This window comes from Ahaetulla prasina, chromosome 8, assembly GCF_028640845.1.
Source record: "Ahaetulla prasina isolate Xishuangbanna chromosome 8, ASM2864084v1, whole genome shotgun sequence".
In the NCBI taxonomy this organism is placed as follows: Eukaryota; Metazoa; Chordata; class Lepidosauria; order Squamata; family Colubridae; genus Ahaetulla; species Ahaetulla prasina.
This window is the reverse complement of record NC_080546.1, coordinates 67,202,672-67,225,716: the sequence shown is the minus strand read 5'-3', so window position 1 is coordinate 67,225,716 and position 23,045 is coordinate 67,202,672. Positions and strand designations below refer to the sequence as shown.

Here is a 23,045-nt window from a genome sequence, read left to right as displayed (position 1 = left end):
CTGATGTTGTAAGTCATCGCAGTCATGTGATGTACTTGATGACTGCAACCTTTAATGATGTAGTTGCCAGTCCCTATTACGGTCAGTGAGGACAACCTGTATTTATCATGGTTCATTTTATAATTATGAATTTATTTAAATTTAGAATACTATCTAGAGAAAAAGGTAAGAGACTTAGTGAGAGTAAAAACAAAGATACTTGTGTTTCTGAGTGTGAACATATATTTATTTATGAATAGATTACCGGAAGATGTTTCAAGAGGAATGAAAGAGACTTTTAAAGTAATAGATTAAACATAAGTATGATAAACTACACGTAAAATTGCTAATATTAAATTAAATTGATTTTTTTTCATTCTCAGTTTTAACATTTCCTTATGGCCCGTGTGGTCATTTCTGACACCTCCGGTGCTCTTCATCCAGTTTATGGGCATAGTCATGCTTGTGTCCCTTTTGGGCTAGAACTTGCAGGTAAGACTGTCTGGGTGCGTAACTCTGTTTCTCTGAATGACCAAATCTCTTCATTTTCATACAATTATAGACTTGGGACATGTTCTAAGGCTAACCAAAGCAAAATAAAATGGAACTGTTACTTTATGGTTTGGAAGGTGTTTTTTGTGGAACCATGTTATGCTTTTTGGCAGTTGCATCACTCAGTCTGAAGTACTATCAGCACCAAAGCTCCTGGTGGATGATTAGCTGAACTTGAAAAACTTAAGCAGAACTTAGCCTTACTGCTATCTGAATAGGACACCATCAGGAAATCCAGGCATGTTGAGTTGACTCAAGAGATTTTTAAAAAGAGATATCCCATATATCTATTTTCTGTTTTCTGAGCAACGGACTTCCTTTTTCTATCTTCTATTCATCTTTTCCATACCTATTCAGTTTTATATCCTCTGCAGCAGGGGTGAAATCTAAAAATTTTCCCTACTGGTTCTGTGGGCATGGCTTAATTGGTGGGCATGGCTTGGTGGTCAAGTGACCGGGTGAGCTTGGCCAATAACAATAAATAATAAAAATAATAAACAAAGTACACAAAACAATAAGAGAGTCCAAAAACCACCTTTCACACTTTACACACACACAATACAACACAACTGACTCACACGCAATGTAAAAGCAGCTGCACTTCACCCAAAATGGCCCCTGCAACAAGCAGGAACCTCACACAGCCACAAAAAACTGAAAAACCACCTTTCACACTTTATACACACACACCACGACACAACACAACAGACTCACACACACAAAATGCCACATACAGCTTTGTGAGATTTTGTGTGTTTGTGTAGTTAGAGTGAAACACTACAGAAACACACCAAATCTCAGAAAGCTGCAAAAATATTTTATTTTTATTATTTTATTTTATTTAAATTATATTTTTAGATAAAAGCAGCTAAATTTAAAACTTCAACTTTAAATCGCTATGTCTAAAAAAAACAAAAAACTCAAAAAGCCCCCCCAATTAACTATTTTTTAAAGCCCCCCCCCAGTTATTTACCCAATTGAAGGGACAAGGCAGGCAGATTGAGTTGCTAGCTGATGCAATTGATCGCAGCAACTGAAGCACGGCAGGTAAAGCGAGCGAGCCCGAAAGAAGCAGTAAGCTGCCAAATAGGCAAGTGGGGACCGAGCAATTGGGTGGATATGGGCGGGGGGCGGGCAGGGATTTTTGCTACTGGTTCTCTGAACTACCCGCCCCCCATTGCTACTGGATCGCCCAAACCAGTCCGAACCGGAAGCATTTCATCCCTGCTCTGCAGATCTAATTGTCATTCCTACCATTTCATTTATTGAGTATTTCAAAATTACTTTCTGTTTCACTGTTACATTGTCCAGACAGTATTTCTTTGCTTATCAGAATGTCCTCAAGTATTTCATCAAATACTTGGTGATTTCAAGATTTGGAAGTTCCATTTGTATAGTAATCTGTGGAAGAATTACCTGATGAGAATAAATGAGAGATGGTTATTTTTTTAATATGCTAACTCATGCTGATTTCTTTTCATTGTTGCATTGTTTTTATAATCTCTTGGCTGAAATCCGTCATATTTTGTTTTAGGTTCTTTCTACTCTTGATGTAAGAGTGAATGGTCTGGATCATTCTCCCCATTTTGAAGTTTGGGGCAACACCTGCTCTCTGCCACCTCAACTTCAGATAGAATAAATAAAGGATCAGCAAGACCGTCATCAAATTTCTTTAATATTGTAGAAGGGAAGATTTAATTAGAAGTACATAGAGATTATGTCTCCTTCATTTTAAAACTTCATTTTTGTTCTTCATTCTGTTCTTCACCATTTCACTGAACCATTTGCATTCTAAAAAAAGATAATCAAAAGCTGTGTTTAAACAAAATGCCATTCATTTGTTTGTAGGCTGCCAGGGGGCAGGATTTGAAGATCAAACCTGCAGGTAATAAAGTTTGGACAGTCTAAAATCTCATCTTCACTGAGCTGAGCAGTTGAACTAAAATATTGTTTTGAAATTAAGTATCATGTCATATTCTCTGAACTGCTTTTAACGTTTCAAGATACTTACATCATATTGATTCTTGACATACCCATGTTTTCCCGAAAATAAGACCAGGTCTTATTTTCTTTGGGGCCCCAAAATAAGCTCTAGGGCTTATTTTTTTGGGTGTTATTCCCTCCCATGTATGGGAGGCCCACTTCTGTTTGCTCGCAGCAAGGTAGCCGCGCAGCACACCAGGCTCTTAAGTAGGGCTTAAGAGGGGGCAGGGCTTATATTAGGCGCACACATAAAAATCACGCTAAGGCTTATTTTTCTATTTTCTTATCTGTATTTATTAGTACCTCTTTAAAAAGACGTTAGCAAGACCAGACTTCAAATACTGCATCCAGTTTTGGTCACCATATTATAAAAAAGATGTAGAGACTCTGGAAGGAGTGCAGAAAAAAGCAGCAATGATGATTAGGGGGCTGGAGGCTAAAACATATGAAGAATGGTTGCAGGAATTGAGTTTGTCGAGTTTAGTGAAAAGTAGGACAAGGATAATAGTGTTCCAATATTTGAGGGGCTGCCATAAAGAAGAGGGGAGTCAACATATTTTCCAAAGCACCAGAAGGCAAAACAAAAAATGATGGAAACTAACAAAGGAGAGAAGCAACCTAGAAATATAAGAAGAAATTTCCTGACAGAGCAATTAACCAGTAGAGCAGCCTTGCCTTCAGAAGTTATGGGTGTTCCATGACTGGAGGCTTTTAAGAAGAGTCTGGAATGCTATAGGGTCTCCTGCTTGAGCAGGGGTTTGGATTAGAAGATCTGCAAGGTCCCTTCCAATTCTGTTATTCTGTTACTCCAAGTTCACCCCGCCCCTCCCCACCCCACCCGGTGTCTGTCAGCAGCCGCGTGGTGCTTGGATCGGCTGGGCAACAAGGCCACCGACCGAAGCAGACCTCCATCCAAGCCTCTCTAGTCAGCGATTAAAGCGCCTCGCTGGTCACGTGGCGCTCACGTGTGTGCAGCCTGCTTGGCCAAAGCGCTTTTTCCAAAAAAGGACCAGAGATTGTCTTCTTATAAGGTATGGCCGAAGATCCGCTTACGGTCTCTCCCTCCCCCCCCCTTTTCTTTTCACACTTCACTCTCTCCCCCCCACCTCCTCCTACGCTCGCGCCTCCCCCTCCTCCCACTTCGGCTGCCTCCGTCGCCTCACACCCACCCTGCACCTTGCGCCTTCCACACACTCCTGGCTTTGCAGTGAAGGGCAGCGAGCGGAAGAGAGCGGCCGTTTTTTCATTGCAGGAAGGGTGGGGTGGGGGAAGGACTTTCGTTGTAGGTGGGGTGAGGATGGATGGATAGATGGCGAGGAAAGTTCGAAACGGCAGGAAGCGGGCCGGGGGGATGGGGGGTGGACGCGCGTGCATGGGTGGAGACCCGGCGAAAACCCTGCACACGCGTTTGGGCCGGTGCTACACTCCTCCTTCTCCCCTCCGCCTCTTCCCTTCCGAGGTTTGTTGTTGCAAGTGTGTGCGCCCGGCGCGTGCTATTGGCCCAGCCGCTGAATAAACAATTGGGCTGGACCGCAGCTTGGGATGAAGGAAGGATAGGGGCCCACACGGAACAGCGAGCCCCGATTGGCTGAGCGTTAGAAGTAGGCGGTAATGGGACGGCGGGTGGGGGGGCGAGGAGGAGGGGGATGAAAAGTAGCGGGGAAGGATGCGGGACGCTGGGCGCTCGAGACTCCACAGGACAGACAGCAGGCTGTCCGAAGGGACGGGGAGTTTTTCCTGAGGGGTCTGGACCCTCTCTCGGGCTTCTAGGGCTGAGTGGAGATGGCGAAGCCTCTTTAGAAGCATCTACGCGCTCGAATGTAATGGGGGAAAGCCAGCTGGGTGGCCCAAAGCGGCGGATGGGCTGCCGCGGACTTGGAAGGGACCACCTTTTCTGCAACGCGCAGAGGAGGCTCAGATGAAATGGAGGAGGTGGAGCGCCCGCTTGAAAAGTGCTGGGAAGCTGCGGAGATCGAGAGGGACGGCCGTTTTTCAGGGCAAAACCTGGCGGCGTCCACGAGCCTGGAGGCTTCCCCACCCCCCCAAAGGATGCTTAAATCTCCCGTTTCTTTCTCTTTTAGCGCTCTATATGAATCCGCAAGGAAATCCAAGATATTTTCAAAATGATTGATTAAATTGCCCGATCATTTAGTTAGTGATATTTCTTAAAGGAAGGAGGAGGGAGTGAAACGCATTGAAATTGCATAAGCTGATGAGTCTTTACTTGGAAACGAGTTCAGGGAGGACTGGTCCCTAATATAGCCTCCATATTTACTCCCATAGTCGTCAGAATTGTTAGCGGAAGGTACTCAGAACACCTGAATAAGGGTTGTCCAATCAGGTATCCTTAAGGCCCTTAAATTAAGGAGGTAATACTTTACAGAGAATTGCCTTGGGCCACTTTGGACAAACTAGAATGATTCAATAGGTGAAATAATCAGGTAGAGTAATATTGACTCAAGTCATTATTTATTCCATTATTTTGCTTTATCACCACCTTCCATTTACAAACAATTAAGAAAAAAAATACATTATAGAGAAGTTGGTGGGTGCAGAAATGGATATTACCCCAAAGTTTACCAGTGTGCACAAAAACCTCTGAGTCCCAAAACATGTGCAGGCCATAAGGTGGAAGAAAATTGTTGCACAGGAGCCATGTTTTTGTGCCTTTTTGACCCGAATATTGCTGGATTGGACTGCATTTCCTGGTCTGAATCCAGTAGGAAATTGAGTATTGCAAGAGAAATTAGCTTGGGAGAAAGAAATTCAAATTTGAAGATACTGTTTTGCAAAAGATTCTTCACCCTGACTGGATTTATGTCTGAGTAAAAATGATTGTCAAACTGACAGAAACACAAATGTACATAGGTGGGTTCCTCTTACTTGATGTCCATTTTTTATTTCTAGTTTGTCAAGATATGTATTTATATACATCCTTTAAAAATATTTTGTTAGTTGTGCAGAGTTGCAGTGGTGAATAGGATATATATATAATTCCATTGAAATAAATAAAATGGGAAGAAACATTTTGGTGAATTTCTTCTCAAAGAAGAAATGGAGAGAAAAAGGGGGGCAGAAAATGATGGAGAGAAAGAGAGATGAAGGATAGAAGGGAGAGAAAGATGAAGAAGAGAAAAGGGAGAAAGATGGAGAGAAAGGGAAGGAGGGAGGAGGAGAGATTAAGGAGAGAGAGAGAAAGGGGGAGAAAGAGATGGAGAGAAAGAGGGAGGGAGAATGGATTTGTTCTGGTAATTGGTTTAACAAGCATGGCACTGAAAAAGTGACTTATGACCGTTTTTCACACTTACGAACATTGTAGCAAACTGTCATTAGGGCAAAGAAGCTATGTTACATGACCACCTGGCCTCGCCCACCCGGTCACATGAAGCACCACAGTTGTGACATGAGTGACATGGTTATTAAAAATGCTGCAACAGACTTAAATGATGACTGGTCAAAAGTGTGAGAATCTGTCAGAAATCACTTTTTTCAGTCCATAGGTCCATATGCATAGGGACTACTGAGGGGGCTGAAAAAAGTGATTTCTGATAGGTTCTGACACTTTTGAACAGACCTTGCATTTATGACCATCTTCACATTTATGCTTGTTGCAGCATTCTTAACTGTGTCACTCATTTCACAACTTCTCCTCCCTACGGTTACAAGATAGAGTGTGTAAAATGTGAGGAGAGTCGTAAGTGCGAGGACTGGTCAAAAGTGCAAGGACAGGTCAAAAATAACTTTTTCAGAGCACATAGGACTACCCAGAGGGCTGAAAAAAGTGATTTCTGACAGGTTCTCGCACTTTTGACCAGTCCTCACACTTATGACCAGTCATCATTTATGCCTGTTTGCAGCATTTTGTGCATAGGGACTACTCAGAGGGCTGAAAAAGTTATTTTTGACCTGTCCTCACACTTTTGACCGGTCCTCACACCTACGACTGTCCTCACATTTTACATTTTGCGCCCTATCTTGTAACCTTGGTGAAGAGAAGCAGTTGTGAAATGAGTGACATGGGTGCTAAAAATGCTGCAATGGGCATTAATGTGAGGATGGTCATAAGTGCGAGGACCGGTCAAAAGTGCGAGGACTGGTCAAAAGTGTGAGGACTGGTCAGAAATGACTTTTTTGAGTAGTTTCTATGCCCATAGCCACGCCCACCTGGTCACATGACCAGCTAGCCACACCCCAAAATAAGCCACGCCCACAGAACCTGTTGTTAAAAAATTGAATCCCACCACTGTATGTGTGTGTGTGTGTGTGTGTGTGTGTGTATATATATATATATATATATATATATATATATATATATATATATATATATATATATATATATATATATATATATATATATATATATATTTTTGTTTTCTGAGGTTTTCACGGTGTTTGTATATAGGTCTTTGGTTGTTGGGTTTCTCCCGTGTAAAATTGGGAAACGCCGCCAAGACACTTCCAATTTTACACGGAGAAAACCCATATATATATATATATATATATATATATATATATATATATATATATATATATATATATATATATATATATATATATATATATATATATATATATATATATTTACACACACACATACACACATGAATATGAAATACTTTGAACGCTTGAAAATGTGATACAAATTTAAATGGTGGCAGGCTCCACTTGGAAGGAAAAGCAATTTATAAGTAAAATTGTTTGCATGCCTTTGACATCTAACTGAATTTTTTTTTAAATGGAGCTGTTATTTAATGAGGTGTTTTATTGCAATTTATTTCATGGAAAGAACAAAAAGAGTTTCCTTTATTAAACAGCAAACAAACTGGTAGAGTATGTGTAACAAAATCATTTTAATACTTAGTATATTTAGTATATGACACCTTTAGCTGTTGGGATTTAGTGTACTTAAAATTCCACCTCTCTCCTATTCTTTTTTTTTATATATATACATTTTTTAAATTTTTCTTTTAATACAAGCATTCTATCTTATGTTAAACAGTGTGTCATCTGAGTATAACATTCTTTGTGTCTTAACAATTAAACTTACCATCATATTCATTTCTTACATTTATTCTTATATTAATACTAAATAATAATAATACTGATAAAATAACATAAACCTAACATTTCTCTTCTTTACTTATCTATTTTTACAATACATTGCTTTCATATTTATTCTCTAACCATTGATAAAATAACGAGTTGTGGGAGCTTCATCACTTGAGACTTTCAAGAAAAGATTGGACTGCCATTTGTCAGGAATGGTGTAGGGTCTTCTGCTTGAGTGCGGGGTTAGACTAGATGACCTATAAGGTCCCTTCCAACTCTTAATCTGTTAAAGCATTAAACTCCCATATATTATAATAATTTGATTCTTCTTTTTCTTGAATTGTAAGTTCATATTCATTTCTGCACATTCTAATATTTTCTTAATAACTTTTTCATCTATAGGGATCTCTTTGCTTTTCCAATTTTATGCAAATACAATTCTAGCTGCGGTTTTACATAAATAATCAAATATACAGTTTCTTTACTATAAATTCCCGGTAAAATCCCCAACAGGAATAATTCCAGTTTTAAATTTATGTTGTTGCGTCGTCATCTCCAGCCACATACAAATTTTTGCCCAGTATCTTTTTGCTTCCCCACATGTCCACATGATAATACGACCCCGGTGTCTGTTCGCATTTCCAACATTTAGTTGATTTATCTTTAAACATTTTGGCCAGTCTTTCTGGTGCTAAGTGCCATCTGTAAAACATCTTATATAAATTTTCCTTGTATGCAGTTGAGAATGTTAATTTGTTATTCCTATCCCATAGTTAATGCCATTTGTCTAGCTCTATCGTATGACCAGTTTTTCGCCCATGCTCTCATTGTTTCTTTGACTTGTTCTTCTAATTTAACGCTCAATAATTAGCTGTACAATTTTTTTATCATTCTCTCTTTTATTCCTGTCAATATCACCTTTCTCCTATTTTGTGGTTCACCTTGAAAACAGGTCTGACTAGTCAGGATCAAGCTTTAGGAACCTGCCTTATTCCAAGTAAAGTTCTCTTTTGAGCTCAGTATTGTTTCCTGTTTGAAGTCTTCTGCAGCATTATCTTGAGATGTCAAGATTAAATGTAAAAACACTTGTAGTAGTTACTTTAGTTATAAAAACGTTTATGTTTGTGGAAACAATAATTGAGAATAGTCTTCAATATATTATATTTTTCATTCCATAAGATGCACTCTTTTGTCCCCCAAAAGTGGGTGGAAATGTATGTGCGTCTTATGGAGAGAATATTGCATCACAGACCGGGCCACAGCGGGGGGAGGAGGGGGTTGGTATGGCGGCAGTGACAGGCAGTGGCAAATGGCCTGTTGCCCCCACCGCCTATTGCTGCCGCTGTTTGCCACTTTTACCACCACGTTCTATCGGCGGTTGGATGAGCCTCCTGGAATACTGCCAATCAGCTGTTCCAGGCGGTGGGAATTGCCACCACCATTCAGGGACGGTGGCAGCAACAGGCGGTGGCAATCCCTGCCATTTGGAATAGCTGATTGGTGGTATTCCACGAGGCTGATCCAACTGCCAATAGGTGGCGCTAGCGGCAGCAACAGAGTAGACCCGGGTCCCAGGAGGAAAAATCCATTGTGGGGACAGCCTCACGTATGGGAAATTTCTTCCGTAGCTTCAAGAGCTTTTGGCTGAAATGATATAGGGTTTTCTGCCTTAGCAGGGGGTTGGACTAGAAGATCTCCAAGGTCCCTTCCAACTCTATTATTCTGCTATCCTTCCCTCCTTCCTTCCTTCCTTCCTTCCTTCCTTCCTTCCTTCCTTCCTTCCTTCCTTCCTTCCTTCTCCAACACTGGTTTTTTAAAAGATTGGACAAGCATTTGTCTGAAATGCTATAGGGTTTCCTGCCTGAGCAGGGGATTGGACTAGAAGACCTCTAAGATCCATTCCAGCTCTGTTATTCTGTTTAACAGCATGTTACAAGAGGCAACTGAAGATAAGTCTTAAAAAGTGTAGACAAAGCCGTGCAAGATTTTCATGGCCGAAACAAAACAAATTTTTAATGTATTTTTTAAATACTCTTTATTAGACATATTTCAATGTTTACACCACATTTCTACACTTTACAATGTTCAGTCTCGGTATCATTCATCTATACATAGTTTTCAATTTTAGAGATTACCATTCTATATATTATATAATTATTTAAAAATTTAATTATACTATAATTATTTATGTACATACATAATGCCTTTTATGTTTAAATTGTAGCGATATTTACAGATATATATTATGTTTCCTAGTTTAATATGACTCTTAGGTGGTCTTTATGTAAAAACTTTACCTCTATTTTCTAGCCAATTGTACCATAAATTTCAATCTTATTGTATTCCATTTCTTCTCTATCTTTTAGTTCCATAGTTAACCTATCCATCTCTGCGCAATCAAATACCTTTTTTATTATGTTTATATCAAAAGGAGTGTTATCTTATTTCCAATTTTGAGCAAAAGTCATTCTCGCTGCGGTTATTACATGGATTATAATACATTGGATTTTTTTACAGAGATTTTCTCTTATTATGCCCAATAGAAATAATTCCGGTTTCAGCTCTATTTTTTGTTTCATGATTTCTTCTAACCATTGCTTTATTTTGACCCAATATTTCCTAGCCTTAGGGCAAGTCCACCACATATGGAAGTAAGTTCCTTGTTTATGGTTACATCTCCAACATTCCGCCGACCTAATCAGAAACATTTTGGCCAATCTCACCAATCAAATGCCAACAATAGAACATTTTGTACAATTTTCTTTGTAGGCTGTTGCCAGTTAATTTATAATTAATCTCTCATTTTTTCCAGTGATCTAATTCAACACTATAACCAAAATTTTTAACCCAGATTATCATGGTTTCCTTAATTGTTTCTCCATTTTATATTTTAGAAAATAATTATGTGCTTTGGTTATCATTTTCTCCTCCTTTCCCTGTAATATTTTATCTAATTCTTGCTCTTCTTTGTAGAAGCCAAATTGTTCTTTTTTGTCTTGTCCAAATTGTCTTGTCCAAATCTGAAGATATAGCCACCAATCTATCTCTATTCCTTGAGATTTTAGCTCTTGATTAGACTTTAGTTCCCCTTGCTCATCCAATATCTCCTTGTATCTTACTATCTTATTTAGATCTAGTACACTGGGATACCCCTTCATGGATTACTGCCTTGTCGTGGCGAAGGGGCTTGCATAGCTCAGTGAATCTATGAGCTATGCCGTGCAGGGACACCCAAGATGGACAGGTCATAGCAGAGAGTTCTGACAAAACATGATCCACTGGAGAAGGAAATGGCAACCCACTCCAGTATCTTTGCCATGAAAACCCCATGGACAGTACAAAAAGGAAAAAAGTTATGACGCCGGAAGATGAGCCCCTCAGGCTGGAAGGTGTCCAATATGCCACTGGGGAAGAGCAGAGGGCTAATACTAGTAGCACCAGAAAGAGTGAAGCGACTGGGCCAAAGCCGAAAGGACGGTCAGCTGTGGATGTATCTGGTGGTGAAAGGAAAGTTCGATGCTGTAAAGATTTTTTCTCCATAGGAACCTGGAAAGTAAGATCCATGAATTAAGGTAAGTTGGACGTGGTCAAACAAGAGATGACAAGACTGAACATCAACATCTTAGAATCAGTGAACTGAAATGGACAGGAATGGGAGAATTTAATTCAGATGACCATCAAGTATACTACTGTGGGCAAGAATCCCTCAGAAGAAATGGAGTAGCCTTCATAATCAATAAAAGAGTAGGAAAAGCAATACTGGGATACAATCCCCAAAATGACAGAATGATCTCAGTTCGAATCCAAGACAAACCATTCAATATCACAGTAGTCCAAGTCTATGCCCCAACCACTGGTGCTGAAGAGGATGAAATTGACCGGTTCTATGAAGCCCTACAGCACCTTATAGAATTGACACCAAAAAATGATGTCCTTATCATCATGGGGGATTGAAATGCTAAAGTAGGAAGCCAAAAGATAACCAGAATAACAGGCAAGTTTGGCCTTGGAGTACAAAATGAAGCAGGGCATTGGCTGATTGAATTCTGTCAAGATAATATGATGGTTATAGCAAACACTTTTCCAACAACCCAAGAGACAACTCTACACATGGACATCACCAGATGGTCAACACAGAAATCAGATTGACTATGTGCTCTGCAGCCAAAAATGGAGAAGCTCTGTACAGTCAGTAAAAAAAAGACCAGGAGCTGACTGTGGCTCAGATCATGAGCTTCTCCTTGCAAAATTTAGGCTTAAATTGAAGAAAGTAGGGAAAAGCCCCAGGCCACTCAGGTATGAACTAAATCATAACCCTGATGAATATACAGTAGAGGTGACAAATAGATTTAAGGAATTATATCTGATAAGAGTGCCTGAAGAACTGTGGATGGAGGTTCGAAACATTGTACAAGAGGTACCAACTAAAAGAAATGCAAGAAACCAAAATGGCTGTCTGAGGAAGCTTTGCAAATAGCTGAGGAAAGAAGGGAAGCGAAAGGCAAGGGAGAAAAAGAAAGATACACCCAGTTGAATGCAGAATTCCAGAGAATAGCTAGAAGAGATAAGAATACAGTCTTAAATGAACAGTGCAAAGAAATAGAAGAAAACAATAGAATAGGGAGGACCAGAGATCTCTTCAAGAAAATTGGAGATATGAAGGGAACGTATTATGCAAGGACTCATTTCACATGGTAGTAAGGTTATGCTTAAAATCCTACAAGTTAGACTCCAGCAGTATGTGGATCAAGAACTACCAGAAGTACAGGCAGGATTTCGAAGAGGCAGAGGAACTAGAGATCAAATTGCCAACATACGCTGGATCATGGAGAAAGCTAGGGAGTTCCAGAAAAACATCTGCTTCATTGACTATACTAAAGCCTTTGATTGTGTGGATCACAACAAATTGTGGCAATTTCTTAAAGAGATGGGTTTACCAGACCATCTTATTTGACTCTTGAGAAACCTGTATGTGGGTCAAGGACCACTGATTGGTTCAAAATTAGTAAAGGAGTCCGGCAAGGCTGTATACTGTCGCCCTGCCTATTTAACTTATATGCAGAGCACATCATAAGAAAAGTGGGGCTGGATGAATCAAAAGTTGAATTAAGATTGCCAGGAGAAATATCAACAACCTCAGATATGCAGATGATACCACTCTAATGGCAGAAAGCGAAGAAGAACTAAAAATGCGGGTGAAGGAGGAGAGTGCAAAAGTTGGCTTGAAACTCAACATTAAGAAAACTAAGATCATGGCATCCGGCCCTCTCAATTCCTGGCAGATAGATGGGGAAGAAATAGAGGTAGTGACAGATTTTATTTTCCTGGGCTCCAAGGTCACCGCAGATAGGTACTGCAACCAAGAAATTAAAAGACACTTGCTCCTGGGAAGGAAAACTATGGCAAATCTAGATAGCATACTAAAAAACAGAGACATCACCCTGCCAACAAGTGTGTATAGTCAAGGCTATGGTTTTTCCAGTTGCAATGTATGGCTGTTGGACCATAAGAAAAGCTGAGTGCTAAAGAATTGAGGCCTTTAAACTATGGTGTTGGAGAAGACTCCTGTGAGTCCCTTGGACTGCAAGGCAACCAAACCGGTTAGTCCTAGAGGAGATCAACCCTGACTGCTCTTTAGAAGGCCAGATCCTGAAGATGAAACTGAAATACTTTGGCCACCTAATGAGAAGGAAGGACTCACTGGAGCCTAATGCTGGGAAAGATTGAGGGCAAAAGAAGAATGGAACAACAGAGAATGAAGTGGCTGGATGGAGTCACTGAACAGTAGACGTGAGCTTAAATGGACTCCAGAGGATGGTAGAGGATAGGAAGGCCTGGAGGAACATTGTCCATGGGGTCGCGATGGGTCAGACATGACTTCGCAACTTACAACAACAATAACATTGGGATAAATCATTGCCTCTATCTTTGATAGCCAAAGTGGAATTTTAATATAATGGTTTTTCTTAATTTTCTCCCAAACGTATAGCAGGGCATCCCTTACTTGATGTCTCTGGAAGTATGAGTGTGATTTGTTTTTCCCTTCCCAAATGAACGCACGCCAGCCGAGTTGCAGGTCATGGCCCTCTATCCTTTTGTTTTTTAGATTAATCCAATCTTTTAGCCATGTCACGGCTGCTGCATGGTAGTACAGTTCCCAATCAGGGAGTCCAAAGTCTCCCTTGTTTCTACCGTCTTGTAGGAGTTTTATTTGGGACTTCTTCCCTAACCAAATAAATTTTGATATTATTGTTTAATTCTTCAAAGAATTTCCTTCCTAATTTGATTGGTACTGTTTGGAAGAGGAATAAAATTTTCGGTAATATGTTCATTTTGATTGTGGCAATTCTTCCAATTAGTGATAGTTGTAACTTTGGCCAATTATGCAGATCTTTTTGTATTTGTAGTAATAATTTATTATAATTGTTCTCTGAGCATTTGGCCATCAGCCAGATTCCAAGATACTTCACTTTCTTTGCTATCTGAATTCCCAATTTCTCTTCCAATTCCTCTTTCTGGCTATGAGTAAGATTCTTTTTTTTTTTTTAATTGAAAGAGTTTTAAAAAACAAAAACATTTTTCCCCCTTTTTCCCCCCCTCCCAAAAACCCCTTCCCCTCCTCCCCTGGCTTCCCAGGTCAATCACAAGGTATTATTATACATAAACCAAACATAGAATAAAATTTTCCCTTCCAATCCAAATAACCACATCCAAAGCTTTTCATCTCCCAACCCCCTCCCCATTACATAAAATAACTTTCTAATTATTCAAAGGCAATCTGATATTTCTTAATCTGATATCTGTTTTGTAGATAATCAATCCATTTTTTCCATTCAATTAAATATCTTTCCTGCGTATTGTCTTTTAAAAAAGCTGAGATTTTAGCCATCTCAGCCAAATTAATAACTTTCAGTATCCATTCTTCTATTGTAGGTATCTCTTCTTTCTTCCAGTATTGTCCAATCAACAGTCTTGCTGCTGTTATTAAATTCAGAATCAATTTAGTCTCAATCCCTGTACAATCCGTTATAATTCCCAAAAGGAAAAATTGTGGCAGGAACTTTATCTTCTTCTTCAGTACATTTTGAATAATCCACCAAATTCTTATCCAAAAGACCTTAATTTTCTTGCAAGTCCGCCAAATATGAAAATATGTAGCGTCATCAATCACACCTCCAACATTTCGCTTGGATATTAGGATACATACATGATAATTTTTGGGATCTAAGTGCCATCTATAAAACATCTTATAAAAATTTTCCTTAAATTCTGTGCTTGTGTAAACTTAACATTTCTAACCCAAATTTTCTCCCATGTTTCCAACATTATTGGTTCCTGAATATTCTGTGCCCATTTTATCATACAATCCTTTACCAAATCCTTTTCCGAATCTATTTCAAGCAACACATTATACAATCTCTTTATATGCTCCTGGGTCTGATTTCTAATTTGCTTTATTAAATTTTCCTCCCTTTGCATTATACCAATTTTTTGATCTTCTTTCCATCTAGCACTTATTTGCCCATATTGAAACCAAGTATAATTCCTCCCTTCTTCATTTAATACCTGTAATGATTTTAATTGCAATCTACCTCCTTCAGCATACAAAAGTTCTTTATAAGTAATCATTTCCTGTTTCTGTTCTATATTTATATTCTCTATTGCATGTCTAGGGCTCGATAGGAATCTTGTAATCTAATTTATAGGAATATTTTTCCAGACCCGCAAAAGCACTTCTCAACACATGATTCTTAAAAGCCCTATCCACTTTTTTCATAAAATAAATACGCATGCCATCCATATAATAAGTCATAACCTTCTATATTCAAAATTCTTTCCTCTGTTAAGTTAAACCAGTCACTTATTACTGAAAGGGTTACTGCTTCATAATATAGTTTAAAGTTAGGCATTCTTAAACCACCTCTTTCCCGTGAGTCCTATATTATTTTCATTTTAACCCTCGCTTTTACCCTGCCATATAAATTTGTTAATCCCAATCTGCCAATCTTCCAAATTTTTATCCTTTTAATTATTGGTATCATCTGGAACAGAAACAAAATCTAGGTAACACATTCATTTTAATAGCCGCAATCCTTCCCAATAGCGATAACTGCAATTTTTCCAAACACTCATATCATTCTGAACTTTTGCCATAGCAAGTCATAATTATTCTTATAAAGTTTCTTGTTCGATGAGCTAATATAAACCCTAAGTATTTAACCTTTTTACTACCTCAAATCCTGTCATTTCCTCTAGTTTTTGTTTCTGTTGTATAGACATATTTTTAATTATCACTTTTGTTTTATTCTGATTTATTTTAAATCCTGATACCTTTCCATATTTATCAATTACTTCCAACAAAATCTCCTTGAATTTATAGGATTTGTTAAAGTAACCACTACATCATCTGCAAAAGCTCTAACTTTATACTCATATTGTCTAATCTTAATTCCCTCTATTTTCGTTAATTCTCGTATTTTATCTAATAATGGTTCCAGAGTCAAAACAAACAATAATGGTGATAAGGGACATCCCTGTCTTGTTCCTTTCGCAATCTTAATAACTTCTGTCAAACTACCATTTATTATAATCTGTGCTGTTTGCTCTCCATAAATCGCTTTGATTATTCTAACAAAACAATCTCCAAATTGCATTTTCTCTATTAATTTAAATAAAAAATCCCAATGCAATCGATCAAAGGCCTTCTCCGCATCCAAAAAAATAAGTGCTGCTGAAGTACTCTTCTTTTCCAAATATTCCAATATATTAATAATCTGTCTAACATTATTCCTCATCTGCCTCCCTTTTATAAAACCAGATTGATCAGTATGAATTCTTTGTTGTAAAACTAACAATCTATTTGCTATCATATTAATAATATTAATCATTATTTAAAAGTGAAATCGGCCTGTAGTTACCGGGTTTAGAGCAATCTTGCTCCTCTTTTGGTATCAGTGAAATAAAAGATGTTTTCCATGACGGGGGTATTCCCACTCCTAATTGTATCTGATTAAATAATTCTTTAAGTGGGCCTAATATTTCATCCTGTGTTTTTTTATAATAAGTTGCTGTAAGACCATCTGTACCAGGGGTTTTCCCCATTTTTAGTTGTTTAATTGCCTCCACTATTTCTCCAGTAGCTATCGGCCGATTCAGCTCCTCCCTCTGTTCTAATGTTAGAATATTAACCTTATAATCTTTCAAATAATCATAAATGTCCCTATTCAATATTTTGTCTTTTGCATATAATGCAGTGTAAAATTCTGAGAATGCCTTTTTAATTTTATCCTGTTGATATATCTCTTTACCTTTATATTCTATTTTTTGTATGACACGTGCTTTCTGTTTTTTCCTTAAGTTATATGCCAACCATCTCCCAGGTTTATTTGCATTACAAAAGGTATTATGTTTAGCATATTGTATATTTGTTGCCACCTGGCCTGCCATTAACATATTAAATTGACTCTGTAATATTTTTATAGCCTCTTTAAGTTTGTGATCTTGTGGGTTTTGAATTAATAACTGTTGCTTCCTTTGAATTTCTTCTTCCAAGTACCTACGCTGCCTTTGTTTATTATTCCTTTGCCTATTGTCCAAGTAAATCAATATCCCTCTAATAAACGCTTTGCTCGCCTCCCACACAGTTCCTATAGGTGTCCCTTTGTACATATTAAAATCAAAAAATTCTTTTAACTGTTTCTTACAATAAGTTACATTATCCTCATATCTAAACAGATTTTCATTCAACCTCCATGTTCTACCACCTTTTTTCCCTTGTAATAATTCCATCCATACTGGGCTATGGTCAGTTAAACACCTCGAAATATCTTCATTTTCTTCACCCTAGAAAGCAAGTCATTAGAAATTAAAATAAAATCAATACGTGAAAAGATTGATGCCTATCGGAAAAAAAGTAAAATCTCTCTCATCTGGATTCCGTAACTCCATATATCTCTAAACTCAAAGTCTTCCATCATTTCAAAAAAGGATTTTGGTAATTTTGCATGTATAGGTATCTTCTTGGAGGAGGTTCTCTTATCCCTTCTTGTATCAATTACTCCATTCCAGTCTCCTAATAAAATAAACGAACTATAATCCCAGAGGGTCAACCTCTCGTGTAACATTTGTAAAACTTTTCTTGTTGCTGATTAGGTGCATAAATACCTATCAACAAAGTCTTTTGCATCTATCACCAGTTCAATAGCAATAAATCTTCCTTGAATATCTGCCTCAATTAACTTAGCTGGTATATCCTTCCTGATATATACAACAATTCCATGCTTCTTTTCCAAAGCTGATGCAACAAAATGGTTACCCAATTTTGAATTAATTAAATATTTTTGGTCTGATAATTTTATATGTGTCTCTTGCAAACAAATCACATCATTTTTAAATTGTTTCAAGTAGTGAAATATTTTCCTTCTTTTCTGAGCTGAATTCAAGCCATTAACATTCCATGACAAGATTCTATTTGCCATTACTGGCCTCCTGAAGCTTTGAAGCAGACAACGGAAGCTCCTCCTCCGGTATCTTCCGTCTAGCTCCTCCCACAGCTTCCATACTGGGATCCTGACTTTTACTTTGAGACTGTTGCTCTTCTTTACGCTTAAGAGCTCCTCTTGTCACCCTTTGCTCTTGTGGTTCCTCTGATACTGGCAGCAATGAAGGCTCTTGGATCACCACGCCTTCTTGAATCTCTTGAAGTTTTTCTATCACTTCTATTTCGACTTTCAAAACTGTAGAAAGAAAATCCTTTGCCTTTAAAACAGTGTCAATTCTATATCTCCTTCCTTGATAGAATTCTTAGTTAGGATCTTTGTTTTATCTTTATTTCTTTTAAGCCCTGCTATTTTGCCAAATTCTTTTATTTCTTGGATTAATGTAATTCCTGTCTCTAATGGGTCTTCTATAATGAAGACCAAATCATCTGCAAAGGCTTGCATTTTATATTCTTCCTTTTTTATTCTTAATCCTTTTATTTCTTGTTTTTGCTTAATATATGTCAATAATTCTAATGATGTCTAATACTTCTAATGATAGAATAAATAAGAGGGGAGGTAGCGGGCATCCCCGTCTTACCCCTTTGGCTATATTGAATTTGTCTGTTGTTTCCCCATTTACTATTATTTTTGCTATTTCGGTGGAGTATATCGCCTTGATTATCCCTATAAATTTATCTCCAAATTTAATGATGTGTACCTGATTAATGAGGAACTGGCTTTAGATTTCGTTATCTTCTCTACTATCTTGTTCTTCCTCTGCCGCTAAGTAGTGTTCATAAAATTCTTGCGCCTTGTCCAATGCATCAATTCTAAAGAAAATTTCTTGCCATGAGATCAGCATACCTTCAAGGATGAGCCATCTTATATTTAGCCAGTTGCGAGAATAAAAAATGATAGCTTCTTCTTTGTTCTCTAACCCTTCTTGGGACTTGTTTCAGAGTTAAGATTTCTTTCCCTTTGAAGATCAGTGGTTCATCTCTCGGCCTCCTATAGACTTCATCTCTAGTTGTTTTCCTTGCAAACCTCCTGTGGACTTCTCTTGGCAGTTTATGTCGATGTGGGTAGTTGGTATGAATTCTATAGATCTCATCTATTTCATTTTGAGTCTCTTGTTTACTTTTCTGCAGAACAGCAGCTAACAGTTTTACTATGATACTTAATAAATCTTCCTCCTTGTTTTCTACTACATTTTGGAATCTCAGAAAAAATGCTGATTTCTCCATTTCCAAGTGGACTATTGCCTCCTCCAGACTCAGCCACCAGAATCATCTTCTCCCTATTTGTTGTTCTCCATTTTTGTTCCATTGTTTCTAGTTTATTTTCTATTTGTTCTGTTCTGGCTTTCGCTGTCTTTATTTTCTGTTCATTTCTGTCTATCGCCTATTTTATTGTTCCTATTCTATCGTCCAATTTACGGATGTCTCCTTTCACCTCTCCCATCTTGCTCTTTATTTCTTCATGATTTTTTGTTATTGACTCCTGCGTTTTCATCATTGTTTCTTGGATCATGATGAGGATTGACTGCACTTTCTGCAGACTCAATGTAGAAACTGATTTCTCACCACCCAACATATTTTCTATTGAGCGTTGTCCCGATGGAGATGCTATTGTCGGTATTATTTTTTTCCCGGTTTTCATAGTCGTCGTCGTACTTGTCATTTTCAAAATCCTAAAAAGGTTCTTCTGCAATACCATTAATCAACTACTATTTGCCTATCCTATTTCCCCTTCTCTTGTAAATTACCTAGCCTAGATACTCATCCTATACCAGTTGTTATTTGCAATTTAAATAATATATTGTATCCTATATTGTTATACCCACACCAATAACCTCAATATCAAAGATATAACAAAGTTTATAGTATATTTTAGTCTAGAGTTAATAATATAGTCTAAATATTTTGCTTTTTAATACATATATATATCAATCTAAATCTAATTACAGTACCAATATAAAGTTATAGATTAAAAGGTTATAAAAGTTGTATCAAATTATCGTTAAATAGAGATTGTTAATCTTTTATAAATTCATATACTACCGTACTTACTTGTAAGTATTTATAAGGTACTATGTATTCTCTTTTAAATTAATTCACTATCAAGACAGGCTTCTTTAGAGTTTATCTTTTCAAGATGCAAAGCTTCATCACAATCCCAGTCCAAATCCAAATTCTTAGTCTACCTTTAAAATTTTCAAAAAACACCCACTCAAACCTTTAGTCACTCCTTCCTCTTGATCTGACAGTAACGGTATCTGTCTTCCCAGGCGTGTACTCCCACTGCTAAGTCGCCATTCCTGTCTTGGAGACTTGTCAGCAAATGAAGTTCATAGGTCTCAAAATCACAAAGAATCCATCTAATACCCAACTCAATTTCTTCAATCTCTGCCAATACTTCTCACTGCTTCCCTCTCTTCTCTTTCTATTCCAGTTTTCAGTTCAGACTGTCATGCCTTTGGATCCGCTATTAAGGCAATCTCTTTTGCACCAAATTCAAAGGTTCTTCTTTCTGTAATGGGAAATAGCACTTCTCCCCGTTACCCCTGGAGCTTCCCCTCTAAAACGCTGGTCCCTCCAGGATCCAACTTCGCCTCTACAGGCCTCCAAACACAAAAAATCGGGCAAACAAAACAGAGCCCCGTTTCTTTGTGCTGCACCACCATGACGTTACCACCGGAAATCCAATTTTTTATTTTCTTGTTTTCCTCCCCAAAAGCTAGGTTCATTTTATGGTCTGGAGTGTCTTATGGAGTTAAAAATGCAGTACATACATACATACATACCATGTTTTCCCAAAAATAAGACCCAACCAGAAAATAAGCCCTAGCATTATTTTTCAGGGTGCTTGTAAAATAAACTGTACCCAACAAATAAGCCCCAGTTAAGATCGTCAGCCAGCTGGATGCATTTAGTACAATATGTCCCCCAAAATAAGACCTAACCGGAAAATAAGCCCTAATGCAACTTTTGGAACAAAAATTAATATAAGACCCAGTCTTATTTTTGGGGAAACACAGTATTAGGCTTTTTTTTTGTATCACGGCAAACAGAACTGAACACTATTCCAAGTGTAGTATAGTGTACAGTACTGTGCAGTACAGTACAGTACAGTACAGTATAGTATAGTATAGTATAGTATAGTATAAAACAGTATTACCACTTATTGTGATATTGATGTCACTTCTTGGTAACACTTCTTATGGTTCCTTTGTTGATAGAACCTAGGTCTGCATTGGGTTTTTTGGCAGCTGCAGCACACTGTTGGCTCATAGAACATAGAATCAGAAGGCTAGAAAGGGACATCAGAGCTCTTAATAGTCCAACCCATGCTCAAGGCAAGAGTTTTTTCCCAGGCTTTCATACCCACATCAACCTTATAGAGCACCTTATCTAATCAAAACCAGTATCTGAATCATGAATGCTCTTGGCTTCTATCTGACTATCCTGTTATTTTAAAAGCTGTTTAAACAGTCTGGGACATGCAAAATAAAACTTCCAACTCTCTCTGTTGCAGTAAAATAAGGCATTAACATGAAATCACAACTTTTTTACTTTTTCATAATAATATGAACCAGCCATTTCTGTAAAGATCTATCAATCTACTTGGTAAAACCAAAAATTAAAGTTTCATTCTTTTCCACTTCAAGCAAGTTCAGAAGTGGTCTCCAAGTGGAAACAAAGGTACTTATGTTCTTTTCTTTAATCAAAGTAGTCAGTTTTGCCATTCAGCCAACTTCATCAACTCCACACTTCCTTTCCAAGATGGCGCCGACAATGGCTGCCTTGGAGAAATGCTAATGTTTTTTTTATTAGTCTTTGCGATTCTCTACGGATTTCATACTCACGAGACTATCTGCTAAGAATTAAGCAATGTTTCTTTAAGGAGCAGTTTTCTGTAACCTCAAACCCCTCCCCACCCCCGGTCTTTACAAATGTGGAGGAGATTGTAACACAGGAAGAAGCTAATTCCCTGGAGCTATGGATCACCAAAACCAAACGCAGGAGACACTGTAAAAGAGGTAAAAGAGCAGGAATTTTGAATAGACTAAGGAAGAGGAGGAACAAAAAAACACCATTCCCTTCAATCTTTGTGACTAATTTATGTTCACTTGCTAATAAGATGGATGAAATACTCCTTTTAAACAGATGCAATTCTGATTTTTACAATGCAGCATCCCTATGCTTCACTGAATCCTGGCTAAATGAGGAAGTTGATGACAACAGCATTCATATACCAGGGTTTCAGATAATAAGAGCAGACAGAATTGCAGAATCATCAGATAAAAAGAAGGGAGGAGGCTTATGTATGTATATTAACAACAGCTGGTCTCAGGATATAACTACAATACATAAATTCTGTGATGAAAACTTAGAGTCTTTACTTATCAACTGAAAACCATTTTACTCTCTACATGAGTTCTCTTCATTTCTCCTGATTGTTGTGTATATTCCTCCACAAGCCTGTGTAAACAAGGCATTACAAACTCTAGCTGACCAGATTTTGGAGGCTGAAGCCAAATACCCAGATTCAGTTGCCATTATTTTAGATGATTTCAACAAAGGTAACTTAAGGAAAGAGCTTCCAAAATATTTTCAGCATGTCAATTGCCTCACTAGAGGCAAGAATACATTAGACCATTGCTACACAGCACTAAAAGTTGCTTATCGGTCTTTATTACGTGCAGCTATAGGACACTGATCATTGCATGATTTACCTTGTACCTGCTTATAGACAAAGACTTAAAACCACAAAACCAACAATTAAATCAATGACGACCTGGACTGAGGAGCCAAAATTAAAGCTACAGGCTTGCTTTGACAGCATTGATAGGAATATTTTTGAAGATACCTCTGCAGACCTGGATGAACTTACAGATACTGTAATATCATATGTCAGCTTCTGTGAAGACCTATGTGTACCGACCAGGAACTTGCGAATACACAGTAACAATAAACCTTACTTCACAGCTAAACTTAAGCA

General features: G+C 37.9%; 2 protein-coding genes across 2 annotated transcripts in view; both read left to right on the top strand.

The window, feature by feature from the left end:
* The window catches only part of TMEM128 (transmembrane protein 128), a 68,893-nt gene extending 66,437 nt beyond the window's left edge, over window positions 1-2,456 (top strand). Inside the window, exons 4-5 of the mRNA XM_058191993.1 lie at window positions 363-471; window positions 2,066-2,456. Of these exons, the coding sequence (XP_058047976.1) occupies window positions 363-462 (100 nt within the window). The 3' untranslated portion in view covers window positions 463-471; window positions 2,066-2,456. The remainder of the gene's footprint in view (window positions 1-362; window positions 472-2,065) is intronic.
* Window positions 2,457-3,408: 952 nt separating this feature from the next.
* OTOP1 (otopetrin 1) overlaps window positions 3,409-23,045 on the top strand; it is a 251,640-nt gene continuing 232,003 nt past the window's right edge. The window contains exon 1 of the mRNA XM_058191991.1: window positions 3,409-3,545. The gene's annotated coding sequence lies outside the window, so the exon portion shown is untranslated. The remainder of the gene's footprint in view (window positions 3,546-23,045) is intronic.